The following is an 18,162-nucleotide window of genomic DNA, read 5'->3' as shown; positions in this document are numbered from 1 at the left end:
ATTTATCTCTGAGCGCCTTTGAGTCTGAGGAGTCGGTCAGTGTACTCTGTATTTCATGTCTTGACATTTGGCCTGTTTGGTCCGCTGTCAGCTGAGGTCGAGGAGTTTTTAAAAAAAATTTTTTTTTATTGCTGGCGGACATTTAAATGAGCGCTATGGTCCAATGAGGACAGCCTCAAAGTGTTTAAGTGAAATATCTTGGTTAAATCACATAAGTATTTCCGTAATTACCAAAGTCCTCTCCCTTTTCCTCTTGGTCGTGAACACATTGTTGAAAAGGTGCTGAAAGCTTTAAAGGAGCAAAGAATCGACGGAAGAGTCGGTCTTCTCAACTTAAGAGTCTGTTTTATTTCATGATTCAAATCCTGCTCAAGTGGGAAAAAAATGGTGTGGACCATAACTCTGACTTTAAAGAAACAAGTGTCTCGTTTTACTTCCCAAAAAGACAGAGGTTGGAAAGGCGAGGATTTAGAGAGCCAAGCCCCCCCACGTCCAGCTCAGGAAACTCCGAGGCCCTCTGCTCTTCCTCTGCAGTGACGGCACTTAATCACACTCGCAACGCTGCAATGGACTTCACATGGCTTGTCCCTTTCTTCTCCTCCTCCTCCTCCTCCTCCTACGATCTGTTTCCTCTGTCCGAGTGATGTAGGGTCACGAGAATGGGGAAACACCTTCCAAGGAGAAAACACACATGCACTTTCACAACACACACACACTCGCACAGAGCTCCTTGCAGAGTCCCTGATGGTGAGAGAACGACACATGCTGCATGAGACGAAGTGGGATAGCAACATTTCTCCAAACTGAAGGTAGGGCATGCAAAAGTTATTTCTTCCTGGGGCGTTCTGAGAGTTGTATTATCAGTGTTTTTGTTTTTCATCATCACTATATAAGCAGAAATGTTTTTTGTTTTTTGTATCATGACTGATGCTTGGTCTTAGATCCAGTTTGCATGCGTAGCCCTCTCCAAAATTCTTTTTTCTTTCTTTTTAATTGTATGTTACCGAGTATAGTAGCAGACTGTCACACTGATTTAAAAAGAGATGATCAATCCCCTGCTCTGACATTCCTGCCAATATGAATTCTCTCAACCCTGACACTACAGACAACACAGTAATTTGAGTGCAAAATTTAGAAAGCAGCTTAGCTTAAATCTGTATTTTAAAATTTAGGCAGCCATGCTTCTGGGAGCGCTGGTGCCACATTTGATAACGTTTAATTGGTATATTCTTTTTCGGTTTTATAGCCCCAGAGGGAAATGTAGGCTAGTTTATCTTTTCAATGCAACTTCTGTAGCCCAAACGGCCCTATTATTATTTCCCAGATCACCCAGATTATTTGTTCCCAGAGCCTGAAACCAGCAAACCAGGCTCTGACGTGAGTGTCGGCTCACTGAAGAAGCGGCAAATACTCTGTGGGATAATCTATCACATATCTTATCATCTATGGAAGCTTATTATTTCCCCAGCAGCGTAAATTCTTTAGTAGATGCTATATCCTCATCTGCAGCCAGTGATACTTATCTCTAGAGGTTTGTCTACGCATATAAAGGCGTGGGACAAAATCTTTGTTTCTCCCACTGAGGCAGACAGTCACGTTCACAAACAGGCCTCTGTTTGTGAACTGGTTTACAGTAGAAACAAAACAGTCACTAGAACCCAGTAGTAAGTTTTACTTCACTTGGCTTTACTTCCTAGTTGCTGTGTATGTAAATGTAATGATAGAAATGGCAGAAAAACTTTCTTTTCTCTTCTCTTCTGACGTCAAATAAACCAAATCTACAGAAAAGCATTGATGCAATAACCCTTTCTTTTGTCTCAAACTGAGCTTACACATTTAATAAAGTTGGAAAAGTACAGAAATGCCCTTAAAACATTATTCTTAAACCAAATAAGGGAATATTTTATGTCATCTTCGCTATATATAAACACTATATCCCTGTTGTTTGCCAAAAACAATCTAAGAATCAATCAAACTAAGAAATATAGATATAGAAATAGAAATGTAGAAATTAATTACACTCAAAACAGGAGTGTAGAGACGTGGAGAGACAGTCTGTAATTGTACAAAAGCGTACAGGAAGAGCAATTACATTTGATGGTGTGTGAAAAGACAACCAAATTGCCTCTGGGGAGGGAGACAAATCGACAAAGTCAAAACATGGACATGATTTACGAGACCCTGGTTTATTAACGTAATACTATTACGTGCATAGCAGTAGTTAATTTTGAAATACCACAGTTATCGTCAGTCCCAGAACATCGTGAAACTTGTGATGTAGAGCAGAGGAACATTTATCATGTTTAACCATGTTTTATAGCTCAGATCTCTAAGATCCCAAACAGAAGTCACATGTCCCTCTCAGAAGCAGACTTCCTGCAACAGTTCAAAATCATGTTCATAAGGAGTTCTTATCACATAAAGTCATTTTTTAGAAGGTGATAAAACGATGCTAAAGATCCCCAGACATGTTTTTACATATGCAATACTCTACTTTAAACACTGTTTGGTTTTTATGTTGTTCCCACAAACAAATTCTGATATCTGGTTAAAAATTCTTCTACTTTTCCCTCATTATAAAGACCAAAATATGAATGAATATGTAAATATGTGTTTTCTTATAATTATATCTTCTAAAATATCTGACCTCGTCTTCTATCTGTCTATAGTTTTTTTCACTAAAGAGGTGTTTTCACATTCCCCTACTGAAGGACGCGATCTCTGTGCACTCCCCTAAAATCTGAGATTCAAACGTACACTGGGCAACATAGATAAGGTACGTCGCTTATAAGAAAGCCAATGGCTGTAAACATGTATTCACAGGGGAACAGATTTTGACACAACACAGGCAAGAAACCTGAAACCTCCAGCGCAGAGCAGACTTGTCAGTACAGAGAGCAGAGTTAGCATTAGCACAGTGAACATTTAAACAACAAACATGGTAGAGTGTGCAGTGTGCATTATTGTATGTATCACAACTATTAATGCTGTTTCAGCTGCTGCCAGTTAGCCTGCAAGATAACAAGCTAACAAACAAATAACAGATGGCAACTGTTCTCACTATTCTACTACGTCTGCTAGTTGCCGATTTTGTTGCCCAACAAACTCCTCATTTGAGTCTGACTGAGGCTCAAACATGGCTGAATCGCCGATGTTTCCTCTAATGCTAACGGTAGCCATTCTGATGCACACTGCTTTGTCAGCCGTCACCTGCGAGCAGCGCTGGAGACAGCAGTTGCAGAACCTCCTGCAAAAAGGTAGAGTAGAGATCCAGAATTTTAAGAGTCAGTCTGCCCCTGGACCCCTTTGAGGTTTTTTTTTTTTACTTTTTAAAAAAAGAAAAAACATGTTAAATGAAACATAAATGATAACAGAGTATTTTTATGTACTGTAAAACATGTCTGGAGGGGAACTTTAATCATTAGACACAAGATAGACTTTGACTGTGTGGTTCAAGTTTCCACATCACACGACAAGTTGCATACTGGTCCATGATTGGCTCCAAACTAGTTGTGATGTCACAAATACAGCTTGTGCGTACACGCGTTAACCACAGATTTAAAGCACAGAACAACTTTCCTCCTTCAGCAGATGAATGGAAAAACAGCTTTCTCCTGTCAAACTCTGCAAAGTAAAGCTCAGACATGCCGGTGAAGAAGCAGCAAGCAAAGCACATTTTCGAGTGGAGGGGGACTTTATGTATGTTTTTTTTGAGTTGTTAAAGAGGGATCAGGTCTCCGCAAGCCTAACGTGACTTTTAAACCAGCGACTAATCATGTTGAGAGAAAGGTTTGCAGCGTTCCTTACAGTTTGGTCAGATTTGCCTGATACACCTGCCTTAAATGTAAACCCAAGAATAGAGAGAATACATGTTCTCCCAGCCTCGTGCTTCTTTTCAAACATCCCACCTCATGATTTATTCCCCCACCTGCCCCCACTGTTTAACTTAAGATTAGATCATCGCCAGTCACCCACAGTCCGGCTCTCGCTAAGCCCCCCTCACTCAATATCTTAGCAAAATATCAAAATATGCCAGCGCAGGTTTAGACAGTGATAACTAATAATATCTGTCAGTGTTGAAGCCAGGGGCAGAGAGCGAGACTGTCCACACAAACTGAAGCCAACAGTCCATTAGCGCAGAATGCTAACAGTCAGCCAGACTCTGGGAAATGTCAGAACACTGTCATGGTCCATGTGGAGACAACCGGGGCCAGCTGACCCTGAGCAAGAAGCTCCTAAATCCCAGTCGTCTGAGTGTGTGTCTCAAAGGTAAACACAGTTCAAAGAAAACATTAGAAGCCAAATGTAGATAAGCGATAAACATGTTTTTGATTAGCGTTTTAGATGTAGGTTTGGAGATTTGGCAGAGTGTAATTGTTTGTTAAACCGCTGGCAGGGCAGCCTGGTGTGTGTCAGTCCCTCCATGGTTATTATGACAAAGCCTCTACAATGTGAACCCTTATTTAATGCCACTCATGCTGTGCTGAAACAGAGAGAGGAACAGGGACATGTGCCAACCTAAAGCTGCTGTGTTCCTCTATACTCCAACCTGCATTTACATTTTCATATGTGTGTTTGCCTGTTTGTTTCTGTATTTTGTCCTGTTTAAATGTTTGCTGAATGTTGGCTTGAAGGAGACGGAGATGGACCCACAATCCTTTGCTCCCAAACACTGAAGACAGACAAGAACCAGAGAAAAAGCAGAGCAGAGATAAAGAGGAAAGAAGAAACAAAGATTTCTCTGTCACATGATTTGTGGAGCTTTAACATGGGATGAGCTCCTGACGTCAGTGACTTAAGGTACTTTTTTTCACTATCTGTCATAAAAACCACCTGAAAATAGATCACAGAAAGCATGAAGAATAGCTCCCTTCAATATTTAAATGTTGCTGCATTTGGGTGTGACCACATTGGACTTATTTTAGGAGTGAGAGATTTCACAAGTCTAAGAATTTCGTCACTAGGAGCAACTCTTAGCGCTAGGAAGCTTTGTGAATACGGCCATTGGATTTTTGTACCTGGTGACTTAGAGGGGTATTCCACATTAAGATCAGTTTACCTGTCATGAGTAGGACTACTCAACCTTTGAAACCAGCACCTCTGAAAAAGTCTGAAATAACTATAACCATAACACTAAACATGATGATGTCATAAGGGTTATCTCCGATTGGGCGTGTTAGAAACTGGGGGGGTGGTGAGTTTGAAACAGTGTAGATATTTACCAGGAAGTGAAGGTCTTAAACTCACTCACGTGACTTGGGATGTCAAGGTGGTTGTATGGTGGTCTTGTGAGGATTCAACTACTTTGCACTGACAGTCATCACATCCATGAATGTGTGTGATTTTAACAGTCGTAAGTCTCTCTGAGTCAGCGTCAGTTTGGTCTGAAGACTGCAAGTTTGAAGATGTAAAATCTGAGGAGTTAGGAAGAAGTGAGACCTCTCTGTTTGAGACTACATTAGCTGCTACTAGCATTACCGAACTGAATCTCTGACTGAACTGTTGGTGTTTGCGTTGCATTGTGGGTGATGGAGGCACCAGTTTTTGGCAAGGAAGAAGAAGCTGAGGTGAAATAACTGAAAGCTTATTTTCCTTGTTGCTAATCAGGAGACGGGATCAATGCATCATGTGTACAGGATTGTGGTTGCTCTAAGAGAGCAGATGGTAAGGACAGGCATCCTTGAAAATACTCTGAACAATGGACTTGGTCCTTGGTAGAATACAAAGGGTCCTAGACATCGGAACAGTCCTTCAGTGGGATTCGATGACGTAGTGTCCTTGAAATGCAGCCATTTAGGGATCCTTTCTTGACTTTGAGAAGCATTGGATTCTTTAAATCGTCCATTGTGATTCTGACAATCTTACAGTAGTGCAAAGATAAATCAGAGGAGTTCCAAATCGGATATATCAGAGCTTTCAGAAAAAAGTTACCAAGTCATAATAAGGACTTGGATGTTGATATGAACGCAGCATAATGGGAAATGTAGGATCCAGTGTATTTGGAGGCTGAACCATCCAGTGGATGAAAGGCTGGGTACCTCGGCCTCTGCTGCCTCAGTTTAAACCGTCTGCTTAAATCTGTCTCTCGTGAGCTCATAGTTTGTAATGGAGAAGTTCAAAACTAAATTGCTGGAGTGCTCCTTTAACACCAGTGTCAGTGGCGTCACATGACTGCTAACCCACCTACTCTAAGATGAAGATTGAAGTTTATTTATTTTACACCTTGTCAGCTCTTAACACAGGACCTTTCCTGTCAGTGACCGTCTCTTCGGTTTGACGCACAGATGTATAAATAAATGTTGTTAATGTCTGTCAGCCTTCCAAGAACACTTTGTGCTCACATACAGTACCTCTTTAAAGGAACTTCCTGTTTATGGCCAGCTGTGCCCCAGTGTATCCTGACTGAGATCCTGGCCTCTGAGCTCTGACCCCCTAACCCTGGAGGGGCAGGGGGGGTCGACGGGGAGAAAATGCGGTGTACCACCCTTGTGGCCCTGCTGGCGGGGGTTGTGCTGTACCTGGTGATGGGAGCGCTTGTTTTCAGCACCCTGGAGCTCCCGGAGGAGAGTTCGGCGTACGATAAACTGATCACTACCAGGAACACCTTCCTCGATAACAACACCTGCGTCACCGAGCTGGAGTTCCAGAAGCTTTTGAAGGTATCACTGAACACACTAAGCACAGTCTCATGACGTAATCCCTCCCACATTGACTAGTTAAAGGTAGCCACAACATGAAACACACAAGTTCAGTATTTTCTCTTGCTCTTGTTGTTTGCTCTTTTAGTTTTAACTTGACAGTTTATTTATAAAGCACCTAGGGATGCACCGATTTATCGACCACACATTGGTGTCAATATTTGCCTTGTTGGCTGCCATCAGCCTATAAGCAAATAAGATGACACTCACCGATGTCAGTGGCCGATGTTTTTCCGTGTCACATCAATTTTGTGCAGGCTAAAAATCAGGGCTTGAAACTAACAATAGAAAACGTGTTTGGGACAAGCAGAGATGTTCCTCTAGACGCCTTCAGGACTGTCACTTCAGGGGATGCACCCTATTTATTCTCTGATAATGCTACATACTGAACAACAAATCTGCATTGATATCTGCAGGAGGAGGGATAGTTAACGTGAGCTCTAAGCAGCCAGTGGACAGAACTCGCAGCTAACGGAGGTTACACTGAGTTACAATATCATGCTTAGACCTTTGAAGTACTACTACATTTTCTCTACTTTATTCTTCCACTTTACTGCACACACTGTATATTTTACTTCACTACATTTATTTGACAGTTACCAGTAACTTTTCATATTAAGGTTTCATAAAAAAAAAAGATAACTTGAAGGCAAAATTCAGCATATTATCAAGGATTAAAGCATCAGTTTGTGGTGTTTGACCTTAACATAAGATGTCTGTAAATAAGATTTTAATAATATTTCACTAAAAAGGAAAGATTGAAGAAAAGTCCAAAAAATGAATACATTTATTTATGTAGCACAACCTTCCTTCATCTTTCCTCTCCCATTAATCATCCTGTTACTCTTTAAAGGGGCCTGACCCCCAGCTTGGGAACCACCCAGTGGTGATGTTGAATTCATGAAGAAAACTTTCTCCAAAAAAGGAGAAGATTCCTCATTAATTGAGGTAGATGGGGAACTATATTAAAACATTTGTCTACAAACTCTCTCTCAGCTCCTGCAGTATAATCCAGGTCTCATTTATCCAGTCGTATGCTCAGTACTTCCAAAATACAAGCATTTTCACTGCAACCTAATGATGATTAAACATTAGTACACATAGACTCGTACACGGCTGACTAGTGTGTCTGGGCACGTGCATGCGTTTGACCTCTACTGGAGTGGAGCTCATATACACGCACATGCTCAGGTAAGCTCATGACATGCTGCCCGTAGGCGGAAGTATTTAATATTGTAACGTCTTTAGTGAAAATAAATATGCTTTGGGGAGTACTTAGCATACGACTGGATAAATGACACTTGGATTATACTGCATGAGTTGTGTTAGAGTTTGTAACAGATGTTTTGATATAGTTTTGTGGTCCCCCCTTTACTTGAATTCATGAGAAATGTTCACCTCTTTTGGATTCTCCGTTAACCATGGAGGCATGCTATGAGTCATGAAATCAAGGTAACTCGTTGATTAATTGATACACAAGTGGTGATTTTGCGGGTGTAGTATTCCTTTAAAACTGAAACAACAGTGCAAAAGAAGTATTTTACTGTTGTAGCAGGTAGAGATGTAATTTTGATTTCTTCATATACAGTTGTTCGGTTTAGTGTGGTGGTTTCTGACCCCCTTTAAAGGGTCACAAGATGATTACTGGTAGAGGAAAGAAGAAAAGTGGAAAAGTCATGCTACACAAATTTGTATAATTACTGGAGTATCTCAAAAATAATTGTACGTACATAGATAACGGTTTTGAATACTTTTTTCACTACTGGCATAAACCATGTAAAACAATCCAACCGATACATAACTTTAAGTCTCTGTAAATCCCAGCCTTTCTGATACCTGAGATTTGTGTACAGACTTGTGTTGGAAGAAAACAGTACAGTTAAATAAATTACATCCCGCCCCTGCAGGGAGTGGTGTCTGCGGTGGAGGCAGGCCTGGATGTGAACAACCATAATGCCAACTTTACCACGCGCTGGGACCTGGCCTCCGCCATCTTCTTCTGTGGTACCATCATCACCACCATAGGTAGGTGGAGACTCACCTTCAGGCTGCACTTTGAAGATCCGACAACTCTGAAATGCTCTTTTAAGTGAGTATATATACCTGATACGATGTGGAAATGATTAACAGGAGAACAAACTTATCACTGAGAGCTCCTGTGATGTTAAAATGATCTGAGTTTAATTCTGAAAATACATAATCCTTTCATCATCTTGGCAATCAAAACTGAAGTTATTTGACTGTTGGGTTTCGGAGATTGACTCAAAAATATCTCCTTAGTTGAAGATTAGTCTCCATGAGCTGAAGAACTAAGTGGTAGATTTCATTTTTTAAAAGTTTGGTCGATCTAAACAAAAAATATACATAGTGACATCATTTTTTAAAACAAAGATTTATAGTGTCAACATAATAGATGTGCTGGACTTTTCTTATTTGACGTTCCTCCACTCCTCTTTAACACTAGGTATCTAAAATTAATGTGTCATGTGTACCTCATATTAGTCCGAAAGACATCTCAGAATTCGGTCTCCAGTCTGTTGTAAAGGGAAGTTACTGATGCTATTTGTAAATAGCTGAGGGTCCCACCATTCTTTTATTTTTTAACAGGTTTTGGGAACCTGTCTCCTCGGACATGGTACGGCCAGTTGTTCTGTGTGTGCTACGCCCTGGTTGGAATCCCCATGTTTGGCATACTGCTGGCTGGAGTGGGTGACCACATGGGCACGGTGCTGCGGAGAGCTGTGGCCAAGATTGAGACCCTCTTCCTGGTGAGAATGGTCTGTCCTGCATAGAAACCAAACCTCAGCTGTCTGAATCTAAGATTCAAACCTACAAGGCCCAGACCTCTTTTTTTTTTTTTTTTTTTTTTACTGCTGTCTTAGCAGGAAATATCAAGATTGATTTTCTGGTTATGAAACCAAGAACCTCCGACCGGAATGTAAACAGTTATTATTAGTTTAAGCCATGGACTGTATATGTATGGTGAACGACATTCCTCCCATAAGCCAAAATATCCTGGATACAGGCACTGTCATCTTCCATTGGTGACTTCATTTGCAGCCAGTCTGCGCAGCGCCATTGTTCACAAGCACATCAATCCACACACACAGCTGTCAATCATGACACCACACCCTTTTTTTATTGCATTAGATAACTAGTTATCACCAAACTTATCAGAAAAATTAACACTTGAACAAACATCAGCGTGATAAGAACTACCTGAAATGAAAGAAAACTATCTTTGGGAAAATTAATTTGACGTGTCCTTTGAGTTCTTAGTTTTGCCCACCTGTTAACATGGAGAGGGGCAGGGTTTATGACCTATATAGTGTGGTTTTGGGGGAGCTGTTATTCCATCCAGCTTTATATACAGTCATTGATCTAAGTGTACATTCCTGTAGTTATAAAAAAAAATATTTCAGCTTGTTCTGAAGGAAGGAACACTGTGGAAGTGCGACATAAAGACGCTAAAAGTAGCTGCTGCCTCTACAAAAGGCACAGTAAGTAAAATTGCAAACTGTCTCAACAAGTGATTATTTATTTATGTCAAAAACCATGAAAAAAAAGTCATAGTATAGTATGTTGTCAAAAACCATGAAAAAAAGTCATAGTATAGTATGTCGTCAAAAACCATGAAAAAAGTCATAGTATAGTACGTCGTCAAAAACCATGAAAAAAGTCATAGTATAGTAAGTCGTCCAAAATCATAAAAAAACATCATAGTATAGTACGTCATCAAAAACCATATAAAAAGTCATAGTATAGTACGTCGTCAAAAACCATGAAAAAAGTCATAGTATAGTAAGTCGTCAAAAACCATGAAAAAAGTCATAGTATAGTATGTCGTCAAAAACCATGAAAAAAGTCATAGTATAGTATGTCGTCCAAAATCATAAAAAAACATCATAGTATAGTATGTCGTTCAAAATCACGAAAAAACATCATAGTATAGTACGTCGTCAAAAACCATATAAAAAGTCATAGTATAGTAAGTGGTCAAAAACCATGAAAAAAGTCATAGTATAGTATGTCATCTATCTACTTCATTTGTATATTCATTCATTTATTAATAACAGACAAAAAAATACCAACACTTGTCCCTCATACTTATATGAGATAAGGACGTATGTTACAGAGGAAATAATTCAGCATTAATTGACTCTAAATCATATCTGAAAAAGAGCAAACATGTTTCATTAAATCCATCATTATTGTGATTAGTATTTATTATCATTCATTATGCCTCTGTGTTTGCTGTTATCTGTCTGTCTCTCAGAAGCGTAAGGTCAGGCCGACCACTGTGCGTGTGATCTCAGCGGTTCTCTCCATCCTGATTGGTTGTCTGATCTTCCTCGCTGTGCCGACAGTCGTGTTTCAGAAAGTGGAGGACTGGTCCTTTCTGGAGTCGCTCTACTTTGTGGTCATCACTCTGACCACTGTTGGCTTCGGAGACTATGTACCAGGTATTGACACACACACACACCTCATGTTTTATTTGATCAGTGTAGACAACAGGGTGGTTGAGAACAAATTTCTGTTTATTTTTCAGTCTTGTATCTTTCTTCTGGTGGATCAGGTGTTTAAAAATCATTCAAGGAAACAGTCTGATAACTGAAAATTACTCAATGATGACCCTGCTACATGACATGTACCCTTTGATTTGAGGTTTCAAGTAAAGTTTGGATTATAAACACTGTTTTTAGCAAACTGTTATGACCCACCATGGGCTGCACTGAGGAGATGTGACTTTTAACTCTTCTTGTAACAAACCTGGCAGCTGAATCTGTAGGTTGATATTTCATCCAGCAACTTGTTTTTTGTTGTTCTGTATTTGTAATTGAATAGATACATGTGATCTGTGATCTTCAGTGGCAGCAGTCTAAAGTCAACATTCAACACATTTGAACTTTTGGTGCAGCATTGAACATATACACAGTCACAGCTGAAACCATCAGTGGATTAATCAGTGATGTGAAAAGCTTTGAAAGGAACACTGTGGAAGTCTAAAATAAAGTAGCTGCTGCCTTTACAAAAGGCACAAAAAGTAAAATTTGCAAATTGTCTCAACAACTGATTATTTACTTCATGTGAAAAATCACAAATAAATGTCATAGTAGAGTATGTCATGAAAAATCACGGAATACTGCATCTCAGTGTGGATCAGTGGAACAGTACATCACATTAAAAGTAAATTTTCTCTGTGTCCAGGTGGTCGTGATGGCAGCAACTGGTTCTTCAAGCCTCTGGTGTGGTTGTGGATAGTGTTTGGTCTCGCCTACTTTGCCTCAATCCTCACCATGATAGGCAACTGGCTGAGGGTGCTGTCTAAGAGGACCCGCGCTGAGGTAAGAGATATAACCATTTTCTCTTACTAACTAACAGAGAATCAGGTGCAGAGTTTCTCTTTCATAAATGTGGCACACACCAGGAGACTGTCTGTGTCTGAAGAGCTCTCACCTGCTGGGAATACTCTGTTCGGTTTAGGCAAAGGGTGGCACCTGGGTAGATGTGCAGGAGGCAGGATCTGACGCAGATTACACCGCAGTCATGTACCCAGTTCTTAATTTTGTCATAAACAACAGAGTCTCTTGCTGTTCCCTGAATTTCTTTCACGATTTTGCCTTGGCCCATACCAACAGAAGTTCCTGAATCTTGACGTCTCTCTAGTTACACTTGACCCTTCTTTTTTACCCTTAGATAGTCAGACATTTCATGGACTTTGTACCGGGGAGCTGGCTGGATAAAGTCTGTTTAATGTCAGATTCAACTGATACGGTGTAAATTCTATACAGTAGAGAGGAGGAGCTGCACTTCATCTTCTTTATAAGTTGATTTTGTGTCTCTCCCACTCTTAGATGGAGGAGCTGAGGGCCCACGCCACAGACTGGACCCAGAACATCCAGAACATGTCCATGGACTTCCGTATCCCAAACCCTCTGGAGTTCAACGACCCTTTCCTCCTGCAGCGCCGGCGCTGGAAACGCAGTGAGCGTCGCCGCATCCGTCGTGGAGCCCAGGGCACTCTGGGATACTTGGTTCGAGGAGGATCTGAGAATGGACACCTGCCGAACCGCTGGGCCGGCCTCTCCAGCTCCATGAGCCAACTGGAGACCCATTCGTCTCTTGAGAGGGCGGCGGTGGTGAAGGTCATGCCACTGGTCAGTGCTGCTGGAGTTGGAACAGTCCCGAGAGCAGGGCCTGCATTGAGGGTTGACCCCGCTGTGGGTCTGCAGGCGGACGCCAGGTCGTTTCCTCACCTGCTGGGCCGCTCATTCTCCCTCCCTGTGGCCCACTCCAACTTGGAGCTGAACTCAGCAGGTGCAGCCATGCATGGAGGATCCCCCTCTGGATCCGAGTCTCCTTTTGACTCCAGATCAGATATGTCCTCAGTCTCCTCGTCCTTTATGGCGCTCCACAAGTACCAGCCCTGCCATACAGTTGGCAGCATGGAGGAGGGAAGAGCGAGGGCCGCAGACATGAACACAGCACAAGAAACAGACAAACTGATTCTAGCACAGAAATGTATCTCTGTAGACAAAAGCCATGGCTTCGCACCTGCTCCTGGTTTGCATGCCCGCTTCCACCGTCCTCCCCCTTCCTGTCCTCTTCCTCGCCACTCAATCGTCCTTCCCTCCCCTCCCCTCCACGCTGCCTCGTCACCCAGCTGCCAGCTGCTGGATTTCTTCGGAGAGAACCTGGCGTACATCGACGAGTCCTCAGACACTCTGAGCGACCGGGCCCAAGCAGGAGCAAACGAGGAGAGGAAGAGACGGCCGCGAAAGCCAAAGAGGAGGAGCATGAGGAGGCAGCTGCCACACAGGTGGAGCCCCCTGCAGGTGAGAAGGCTCAGCAGTGATATGCAGCCACCATCGAATCCCCCCACACCACCTCCTGAATCCTCTGTTTCAGATGGACCCCAAGAAAACCGGGCAGGTTCGACTCCAACACTCTGACAGCACCCACACTCAGAACACGGTGCCAAAGTCAAGATGTGACATAAAGCTGCAGGTTTATAACAGACGTCACACTCCAACTACTTAGAACATACAGAACATACCACATGCACATTTCACCATGATGGATATCACTAATCATCCAGGATATTTTTAGTATTTAAGGTTAGCCTCACAAAGTCAGCCCACAAGTTTTGCTTTGTTACTTTGTGACTTGACAAAGCTACATGGACATTTGTTCAGGACAGGAAATCCTTCATGAGGGCTGTAATACGTACATGATTGACCACTGCTTCCCTCAAACAAGAGGACGAAGAGACATGAACCTAATGTATGTCTGAATAACTGCATGATTCACTGGGCTGTCACTGGTTTTTGCTTCTGATTCTCAAACAGTAAACACGACAAAGGCCTAATCCCATTTCATAGTTTAACCCCTGCCCCTTGTTTTTGAGTGCCACCTTGCCCCTTGAAACAGAGCTGCGAGGGAAAGTGGTTAAAACTTACTCAGTGAAAAGGGACAACCCTTCAACACCCTGATAAGTCACTAAGAGTCATCCATGTTTGTGTTTTGGTAAACAGACATGAAACGAGTGTTGCTTTCTCTTGCATGGGCTACAGGCATCCTTCTGCGGTTGTGAGGACGCTCACAATTTGTTCAAGTTTTACGCTATCAGTCGATCAAACAAGTCATCAAATAACAAAGAACACCACCTCATTACCGGGCCACTAGCAGTGCTCCGTAGGCTAACGTTAGCAACCCATGCTCCCATCCAGCCAGTCTGCACTAATAGAGGAGGAGAAACAGGTGCAGCAATTTTACTGTTGGACTCGGTAACTATCTCCAGTTACCAAAGAGTATCAGTGTAAGTTCTTGACAGTTACTATCAGGTGGTAGTCATCCAAAATTCATAGAACCTTAGTCACATCTGTAACTCTCTTGGTTTGTTGTGTTTCTCATCTTGGCTGGCACCAACTGATATATGGCATATTTTGCAGACTGTCTTAAGCCACGCTTTGTCGCTGCTGACTTCTATATTATTGATGTGGTGTTAGTGTTTTGTCAACAATTTCTTCAACTTTGGGGGATGACGCGAGTTCGCTTTCAGCACTGAAGCTTAACAAGCTCCGTGGCAATGTAAAACTAACTGGGTGTGGATTAAAGGTCCAGTGTGTGGGATTTAGGGGGATATATTGGCAGACTTAGAATACAATATTCATAACTGTTTTCTTTAGTGTTTAAAAGTCACCTAAAAATAATAATCACTTTGTTTTGTTACCTCAGAAGGAGACGTTACATAGGGAGCGGGTCTTTGTTTATGGAATATGAAATGTTGCATTCGTGTTTTTGCGTTTTCGCACCATAATTAGCAACCCCTCCATGACAGACACTTGGAAAAACGCTGATTTTTTAAATGTGAAACTGCTTTGTTCAGTGTTTTTAGCAGTTTAAATCACCTGGTCCATTTTTTTTGGAGAGGAGGAGACCTCTGCGGATAATTCAGCTACCAGTAAAAACCTCCTGAACAATAAACACTAAAGGAATTCTAACCTAGAGAAGTTTCAGCTGGTTGCAATCTGCAGCCCTCACAGCTAAATGCCACTAAATCCCCCAAAATCTTGCAGACTGGACATTTTAAAGGAAGCAGCAAATTACTGCTCTCCATGTAGTGAGAGTGGAGCATAGCCCTTCCTTCCTACAAACAGGCAGCGACACTGAGTGTAGAGGCAGAGGAGAGAGAGACTGTCAGAACTTTTCATATCATGGAAAAATTCCAAAGTATATGATCGCTATCATCAGCAGTTTTATCGCAATCACCTATTGACATTGTTTTATCAGCCAGCCCTGCTGTGTCCTGTGTTGTTGGTAGTAGCTATGGAAATTGATCCGCTTGTCTTCACAGTGCCAACAGCAATACCACTGTGAAACGCTAGAGGGAGGGTTGATAAGTTGTCTGTTTCCACTTGAAAGAGAGGGATAACAAGGCCTTTCAAATGAGGGAATTATCCTTCCTTTTAAAAATCAACCACACCTGGTGCGTAAACAGTTGGTCACAAGTTTCACTGGTTTTAAGAGGCTTTAAGTCTCATCATTATCCAGACATCATTACACATAATTATCTACTTTGTTGATCTGTGTTTCAGCCGCTGAGCTCAATCAATTCTCAACAGGCGTTTTCAGCATTAACTCTAAGATTTAAGTTGGCTTTGTGAGGCGAACTGTTGGCGACTGACTAATAGCTTTAAATTCAGTGCAGGGCGTTATAGCGTAGGTGGGCCACCTCGCTTGAAACCAATTAGAAAATATATCACACTTTTACGAAATACAACATCAAAAGGGAAAAAGACCAGAGAATGAGAGCAGTTTTTTACACAGCAAATGACACTTATTTTAAAAAGTGTGACTTGTTTAGGACGTCTTCTACAAACAAAATTGATCACAAGGAACAATGTACCAGGATCTGGGTGGCTTACCACCTCGGTTAAAAAAATCCCCGGGGGGAAAAACCCTGTAGTGGGTGGAAAACTTAAACCACAACAACAGTACTTTATCATCGCAGCACCGCAGGGTCATCATTCACCCTCAGACCACTGAGTGACGCTGTCATACAAGCAAACCATCATCAAGATTTGAACTATTTGAGGGATGAAGCCGGAAGTATACACTGCTGCTGAATGTTTTTAAGGGTTAAAAAGGGTAAAAGTCTGAAGTTACTGTCCACTGCTGTGTGTTAAATCTTTCTGTGCTCACCTTGGATATAAATGTACAGACTGCTGTTAAGCAATGCTGACATTACTTTTAGGAATGTGGTGTTTACCAGCTATACGATCAAGTGTCCTTAAATCACTTGTGGTTCTGCTTGTGACCACTTTTCCTCTGGGGCGAAACTGTTTGTTAGCATTATTTTTAAAGACCCCTCTGCAACATAAATAACTGTGCAGGTTTGTCAACCTGTGTCTTCACCTTTCCAGTACTGTAGCATCTGTCCTCAGTTGAACCCTGTTAGATGCCTCATAATGTCATAAAGTGACACATTAAAGTGATGACTACCAGACTTCTCGTAACACACACTGCTGTCTGACATTAACCTAACAAGGCTCGCCTGTGCAGATGCCTTTGATGTTGTTGGGTTTTTTTTAATATCACTGTGATGGCTTTCAGTAGCATGCCAAGAAACAATGTGCCGACAAAGGCAGCGAAAGAGAAGACTGTAAACTAGTAAACATGGACCAGAAAACTTATGTATTCAACATGTTTGTGAGATCAAGGCTGAAAAATGAAGCCAACATGGAAGTTCAAGAAACTGCAGTTCCTCTAATGGCCACTTGAGGCTGGCTCCAGATGCCAGTCTATCCTCCTCGACCCCCATGTTAAAAAACTTAACAGCAGAAATAAACATGTTTACAGCTTGGTACAAAAAAATGTTTGGTTTCTATAGCTAATTTCTTCATGCATGACAACTGTATGGGGAGTGATTTTTTTTAACTCACCCATTCACATTCATTAAGGTTACGTCATTAGAGCTGAGAATGTGTTTCTGGTTTACCATACCTCCTTTATATCATATAAAAAAATGAATGCCATGTGTAGACGAGTGGCGGATTAGCTGGGAAACATCACGTTTATTCACTTTACATGGAGCTACAGTTCATACTTAATTATGTTAAATGTTTGCCGAATGTGTTAGTATCTCTTAATAAGTCATCAGAAATCATACATCATCTTTAGAAGGAGCAGATATTTACCATAAGCTAGCTCGGGACATGTTGAAGTTAACAGTATTTTAACTGAGCAAGGCAAGCTAATTGCTAGCGTGCTAGGTTGAAAAGGAAAAAAAAACAACAAAGCTTTGAGATGGCTGTCAGAGATGGCAGAGGTGTGATCACATAATCCTGTTTGAGCTATAACAGGTGATGTGTTACACGTTTTATTTCCCAATTGCTCTTGCAAAGAAGAATAGAATACTGTAAACAAACTGTTATCATTGGAAATCGCCGGTTTCTGTTCAACGCCGGAAGTCGCACCCATAATTCATGCAAGGTATCATAGGGACTAGGAATAAGGTGGATAAAACAGATGTTTTGAGCGTACTGCTTATGTACTATGTTTTCCCCAAAATGAATTAAAAAAGGAAACAGTGGCTCTATTAGAAGGTGGGAAAAATCTAAAAAAAAAAATGTGATGGACAAATCCAGAAAGATCTTTCAAAAGAAGGAAACAAAAAATCTCTTAAAATATTTTGGTTTCTGTTTGTCATGTCTGATTGGCGGTTCTATCCTTAAGTTGGCAGAGTATTAATTCCAAATAGTATAAGAAGGTTAAGTTCGTCACAATTTCTTCCTTATTAATCGCAAAAACATTATGGTAAAAACGATAACTATATACTACACACTGAATACTACTGAAGCCGAAAACGGACATGTTTGCAGCTTTTATTTAATGCTGTTATTTTGAGATCACAAATTATTTATTTTCTTTTGTTTTGTCTTGATCTCAAGATATCAAAACC

General features: G+C 41.3%; 1 protein-coding gene across 1 annotated transcript; it reads left to right on the top strand.

The window, feature by feature from the left end:
- The first annotated feature begins 686 nt into the window (after positions 1 to 686).
- Positions 687 to 17,248, top strand: kcnk4a (potassium channel, subfamily K, member 4a). The gene is made up of 8 exons (XM_050042212.1): positions 687 to 809; positions 4,635 to 4,800; positions 6,361 to 6,659; positions 8,606 to 8,723; positions 9,306 to 9,466; positions 10,975 to 11,161; positions 11,907 to 12,043; positions 12,554 to 17,248. Exons 3-8 carry the CDS (start codon positions 6,471 to 6,473, stop codon positions 13,649 to 13,651), a joined length of 1,890 nt encoding a protein of 629 aa, XP_049898169.1. The 5' UTR covers positions 687 to 809; positions 4,635 to 4,800; positions 6,361 to 6,470; the 3' UTR covers positions 13,652 to 17,248.
- Positions 17,249 to 18,162: the final 914 nt, after the last annotated feature.

Source organism: Epinephelus moara, chromosome 4 (assembly GCF_006386435.1).
Source record: "Epinephelus moara isolate mb chromosome 4, YSFRI_EMoa_1.0, whole genome shotgun sequence".
NCBI lineage: Eukaryota > Metazoa > Chordata > Actinopteri > Perciformes > Serranidae > Epinephelus > Epinephelus moara.
This window is presented reverse-complemented; position numbering and strand designations above follow the sequence as displayed.

Coding starts and splice junctions, on each gene's coding strand:
- kcnk4a (XM_050042212.1), top strand. CDS start 6,471: ATGCGGTGTACCACCCTTGTGGCCCTGCTGGCGGGGGTTGTGCTGTAC. Junction 8,724..9,305: donor TACCATCATCACCACCATAG/GTAGGTGGAGAC, acceptor ATTTTTTAACAG/GTTTTGGGAACCTGTCTCCT. Junction 11,162..11,906: donor CTTCGGAGACTATGTACCAG/GTATTGACACAC, acceptor CTCTGTGTCCAG/GTGGTCGTGATGGCAGCAAC.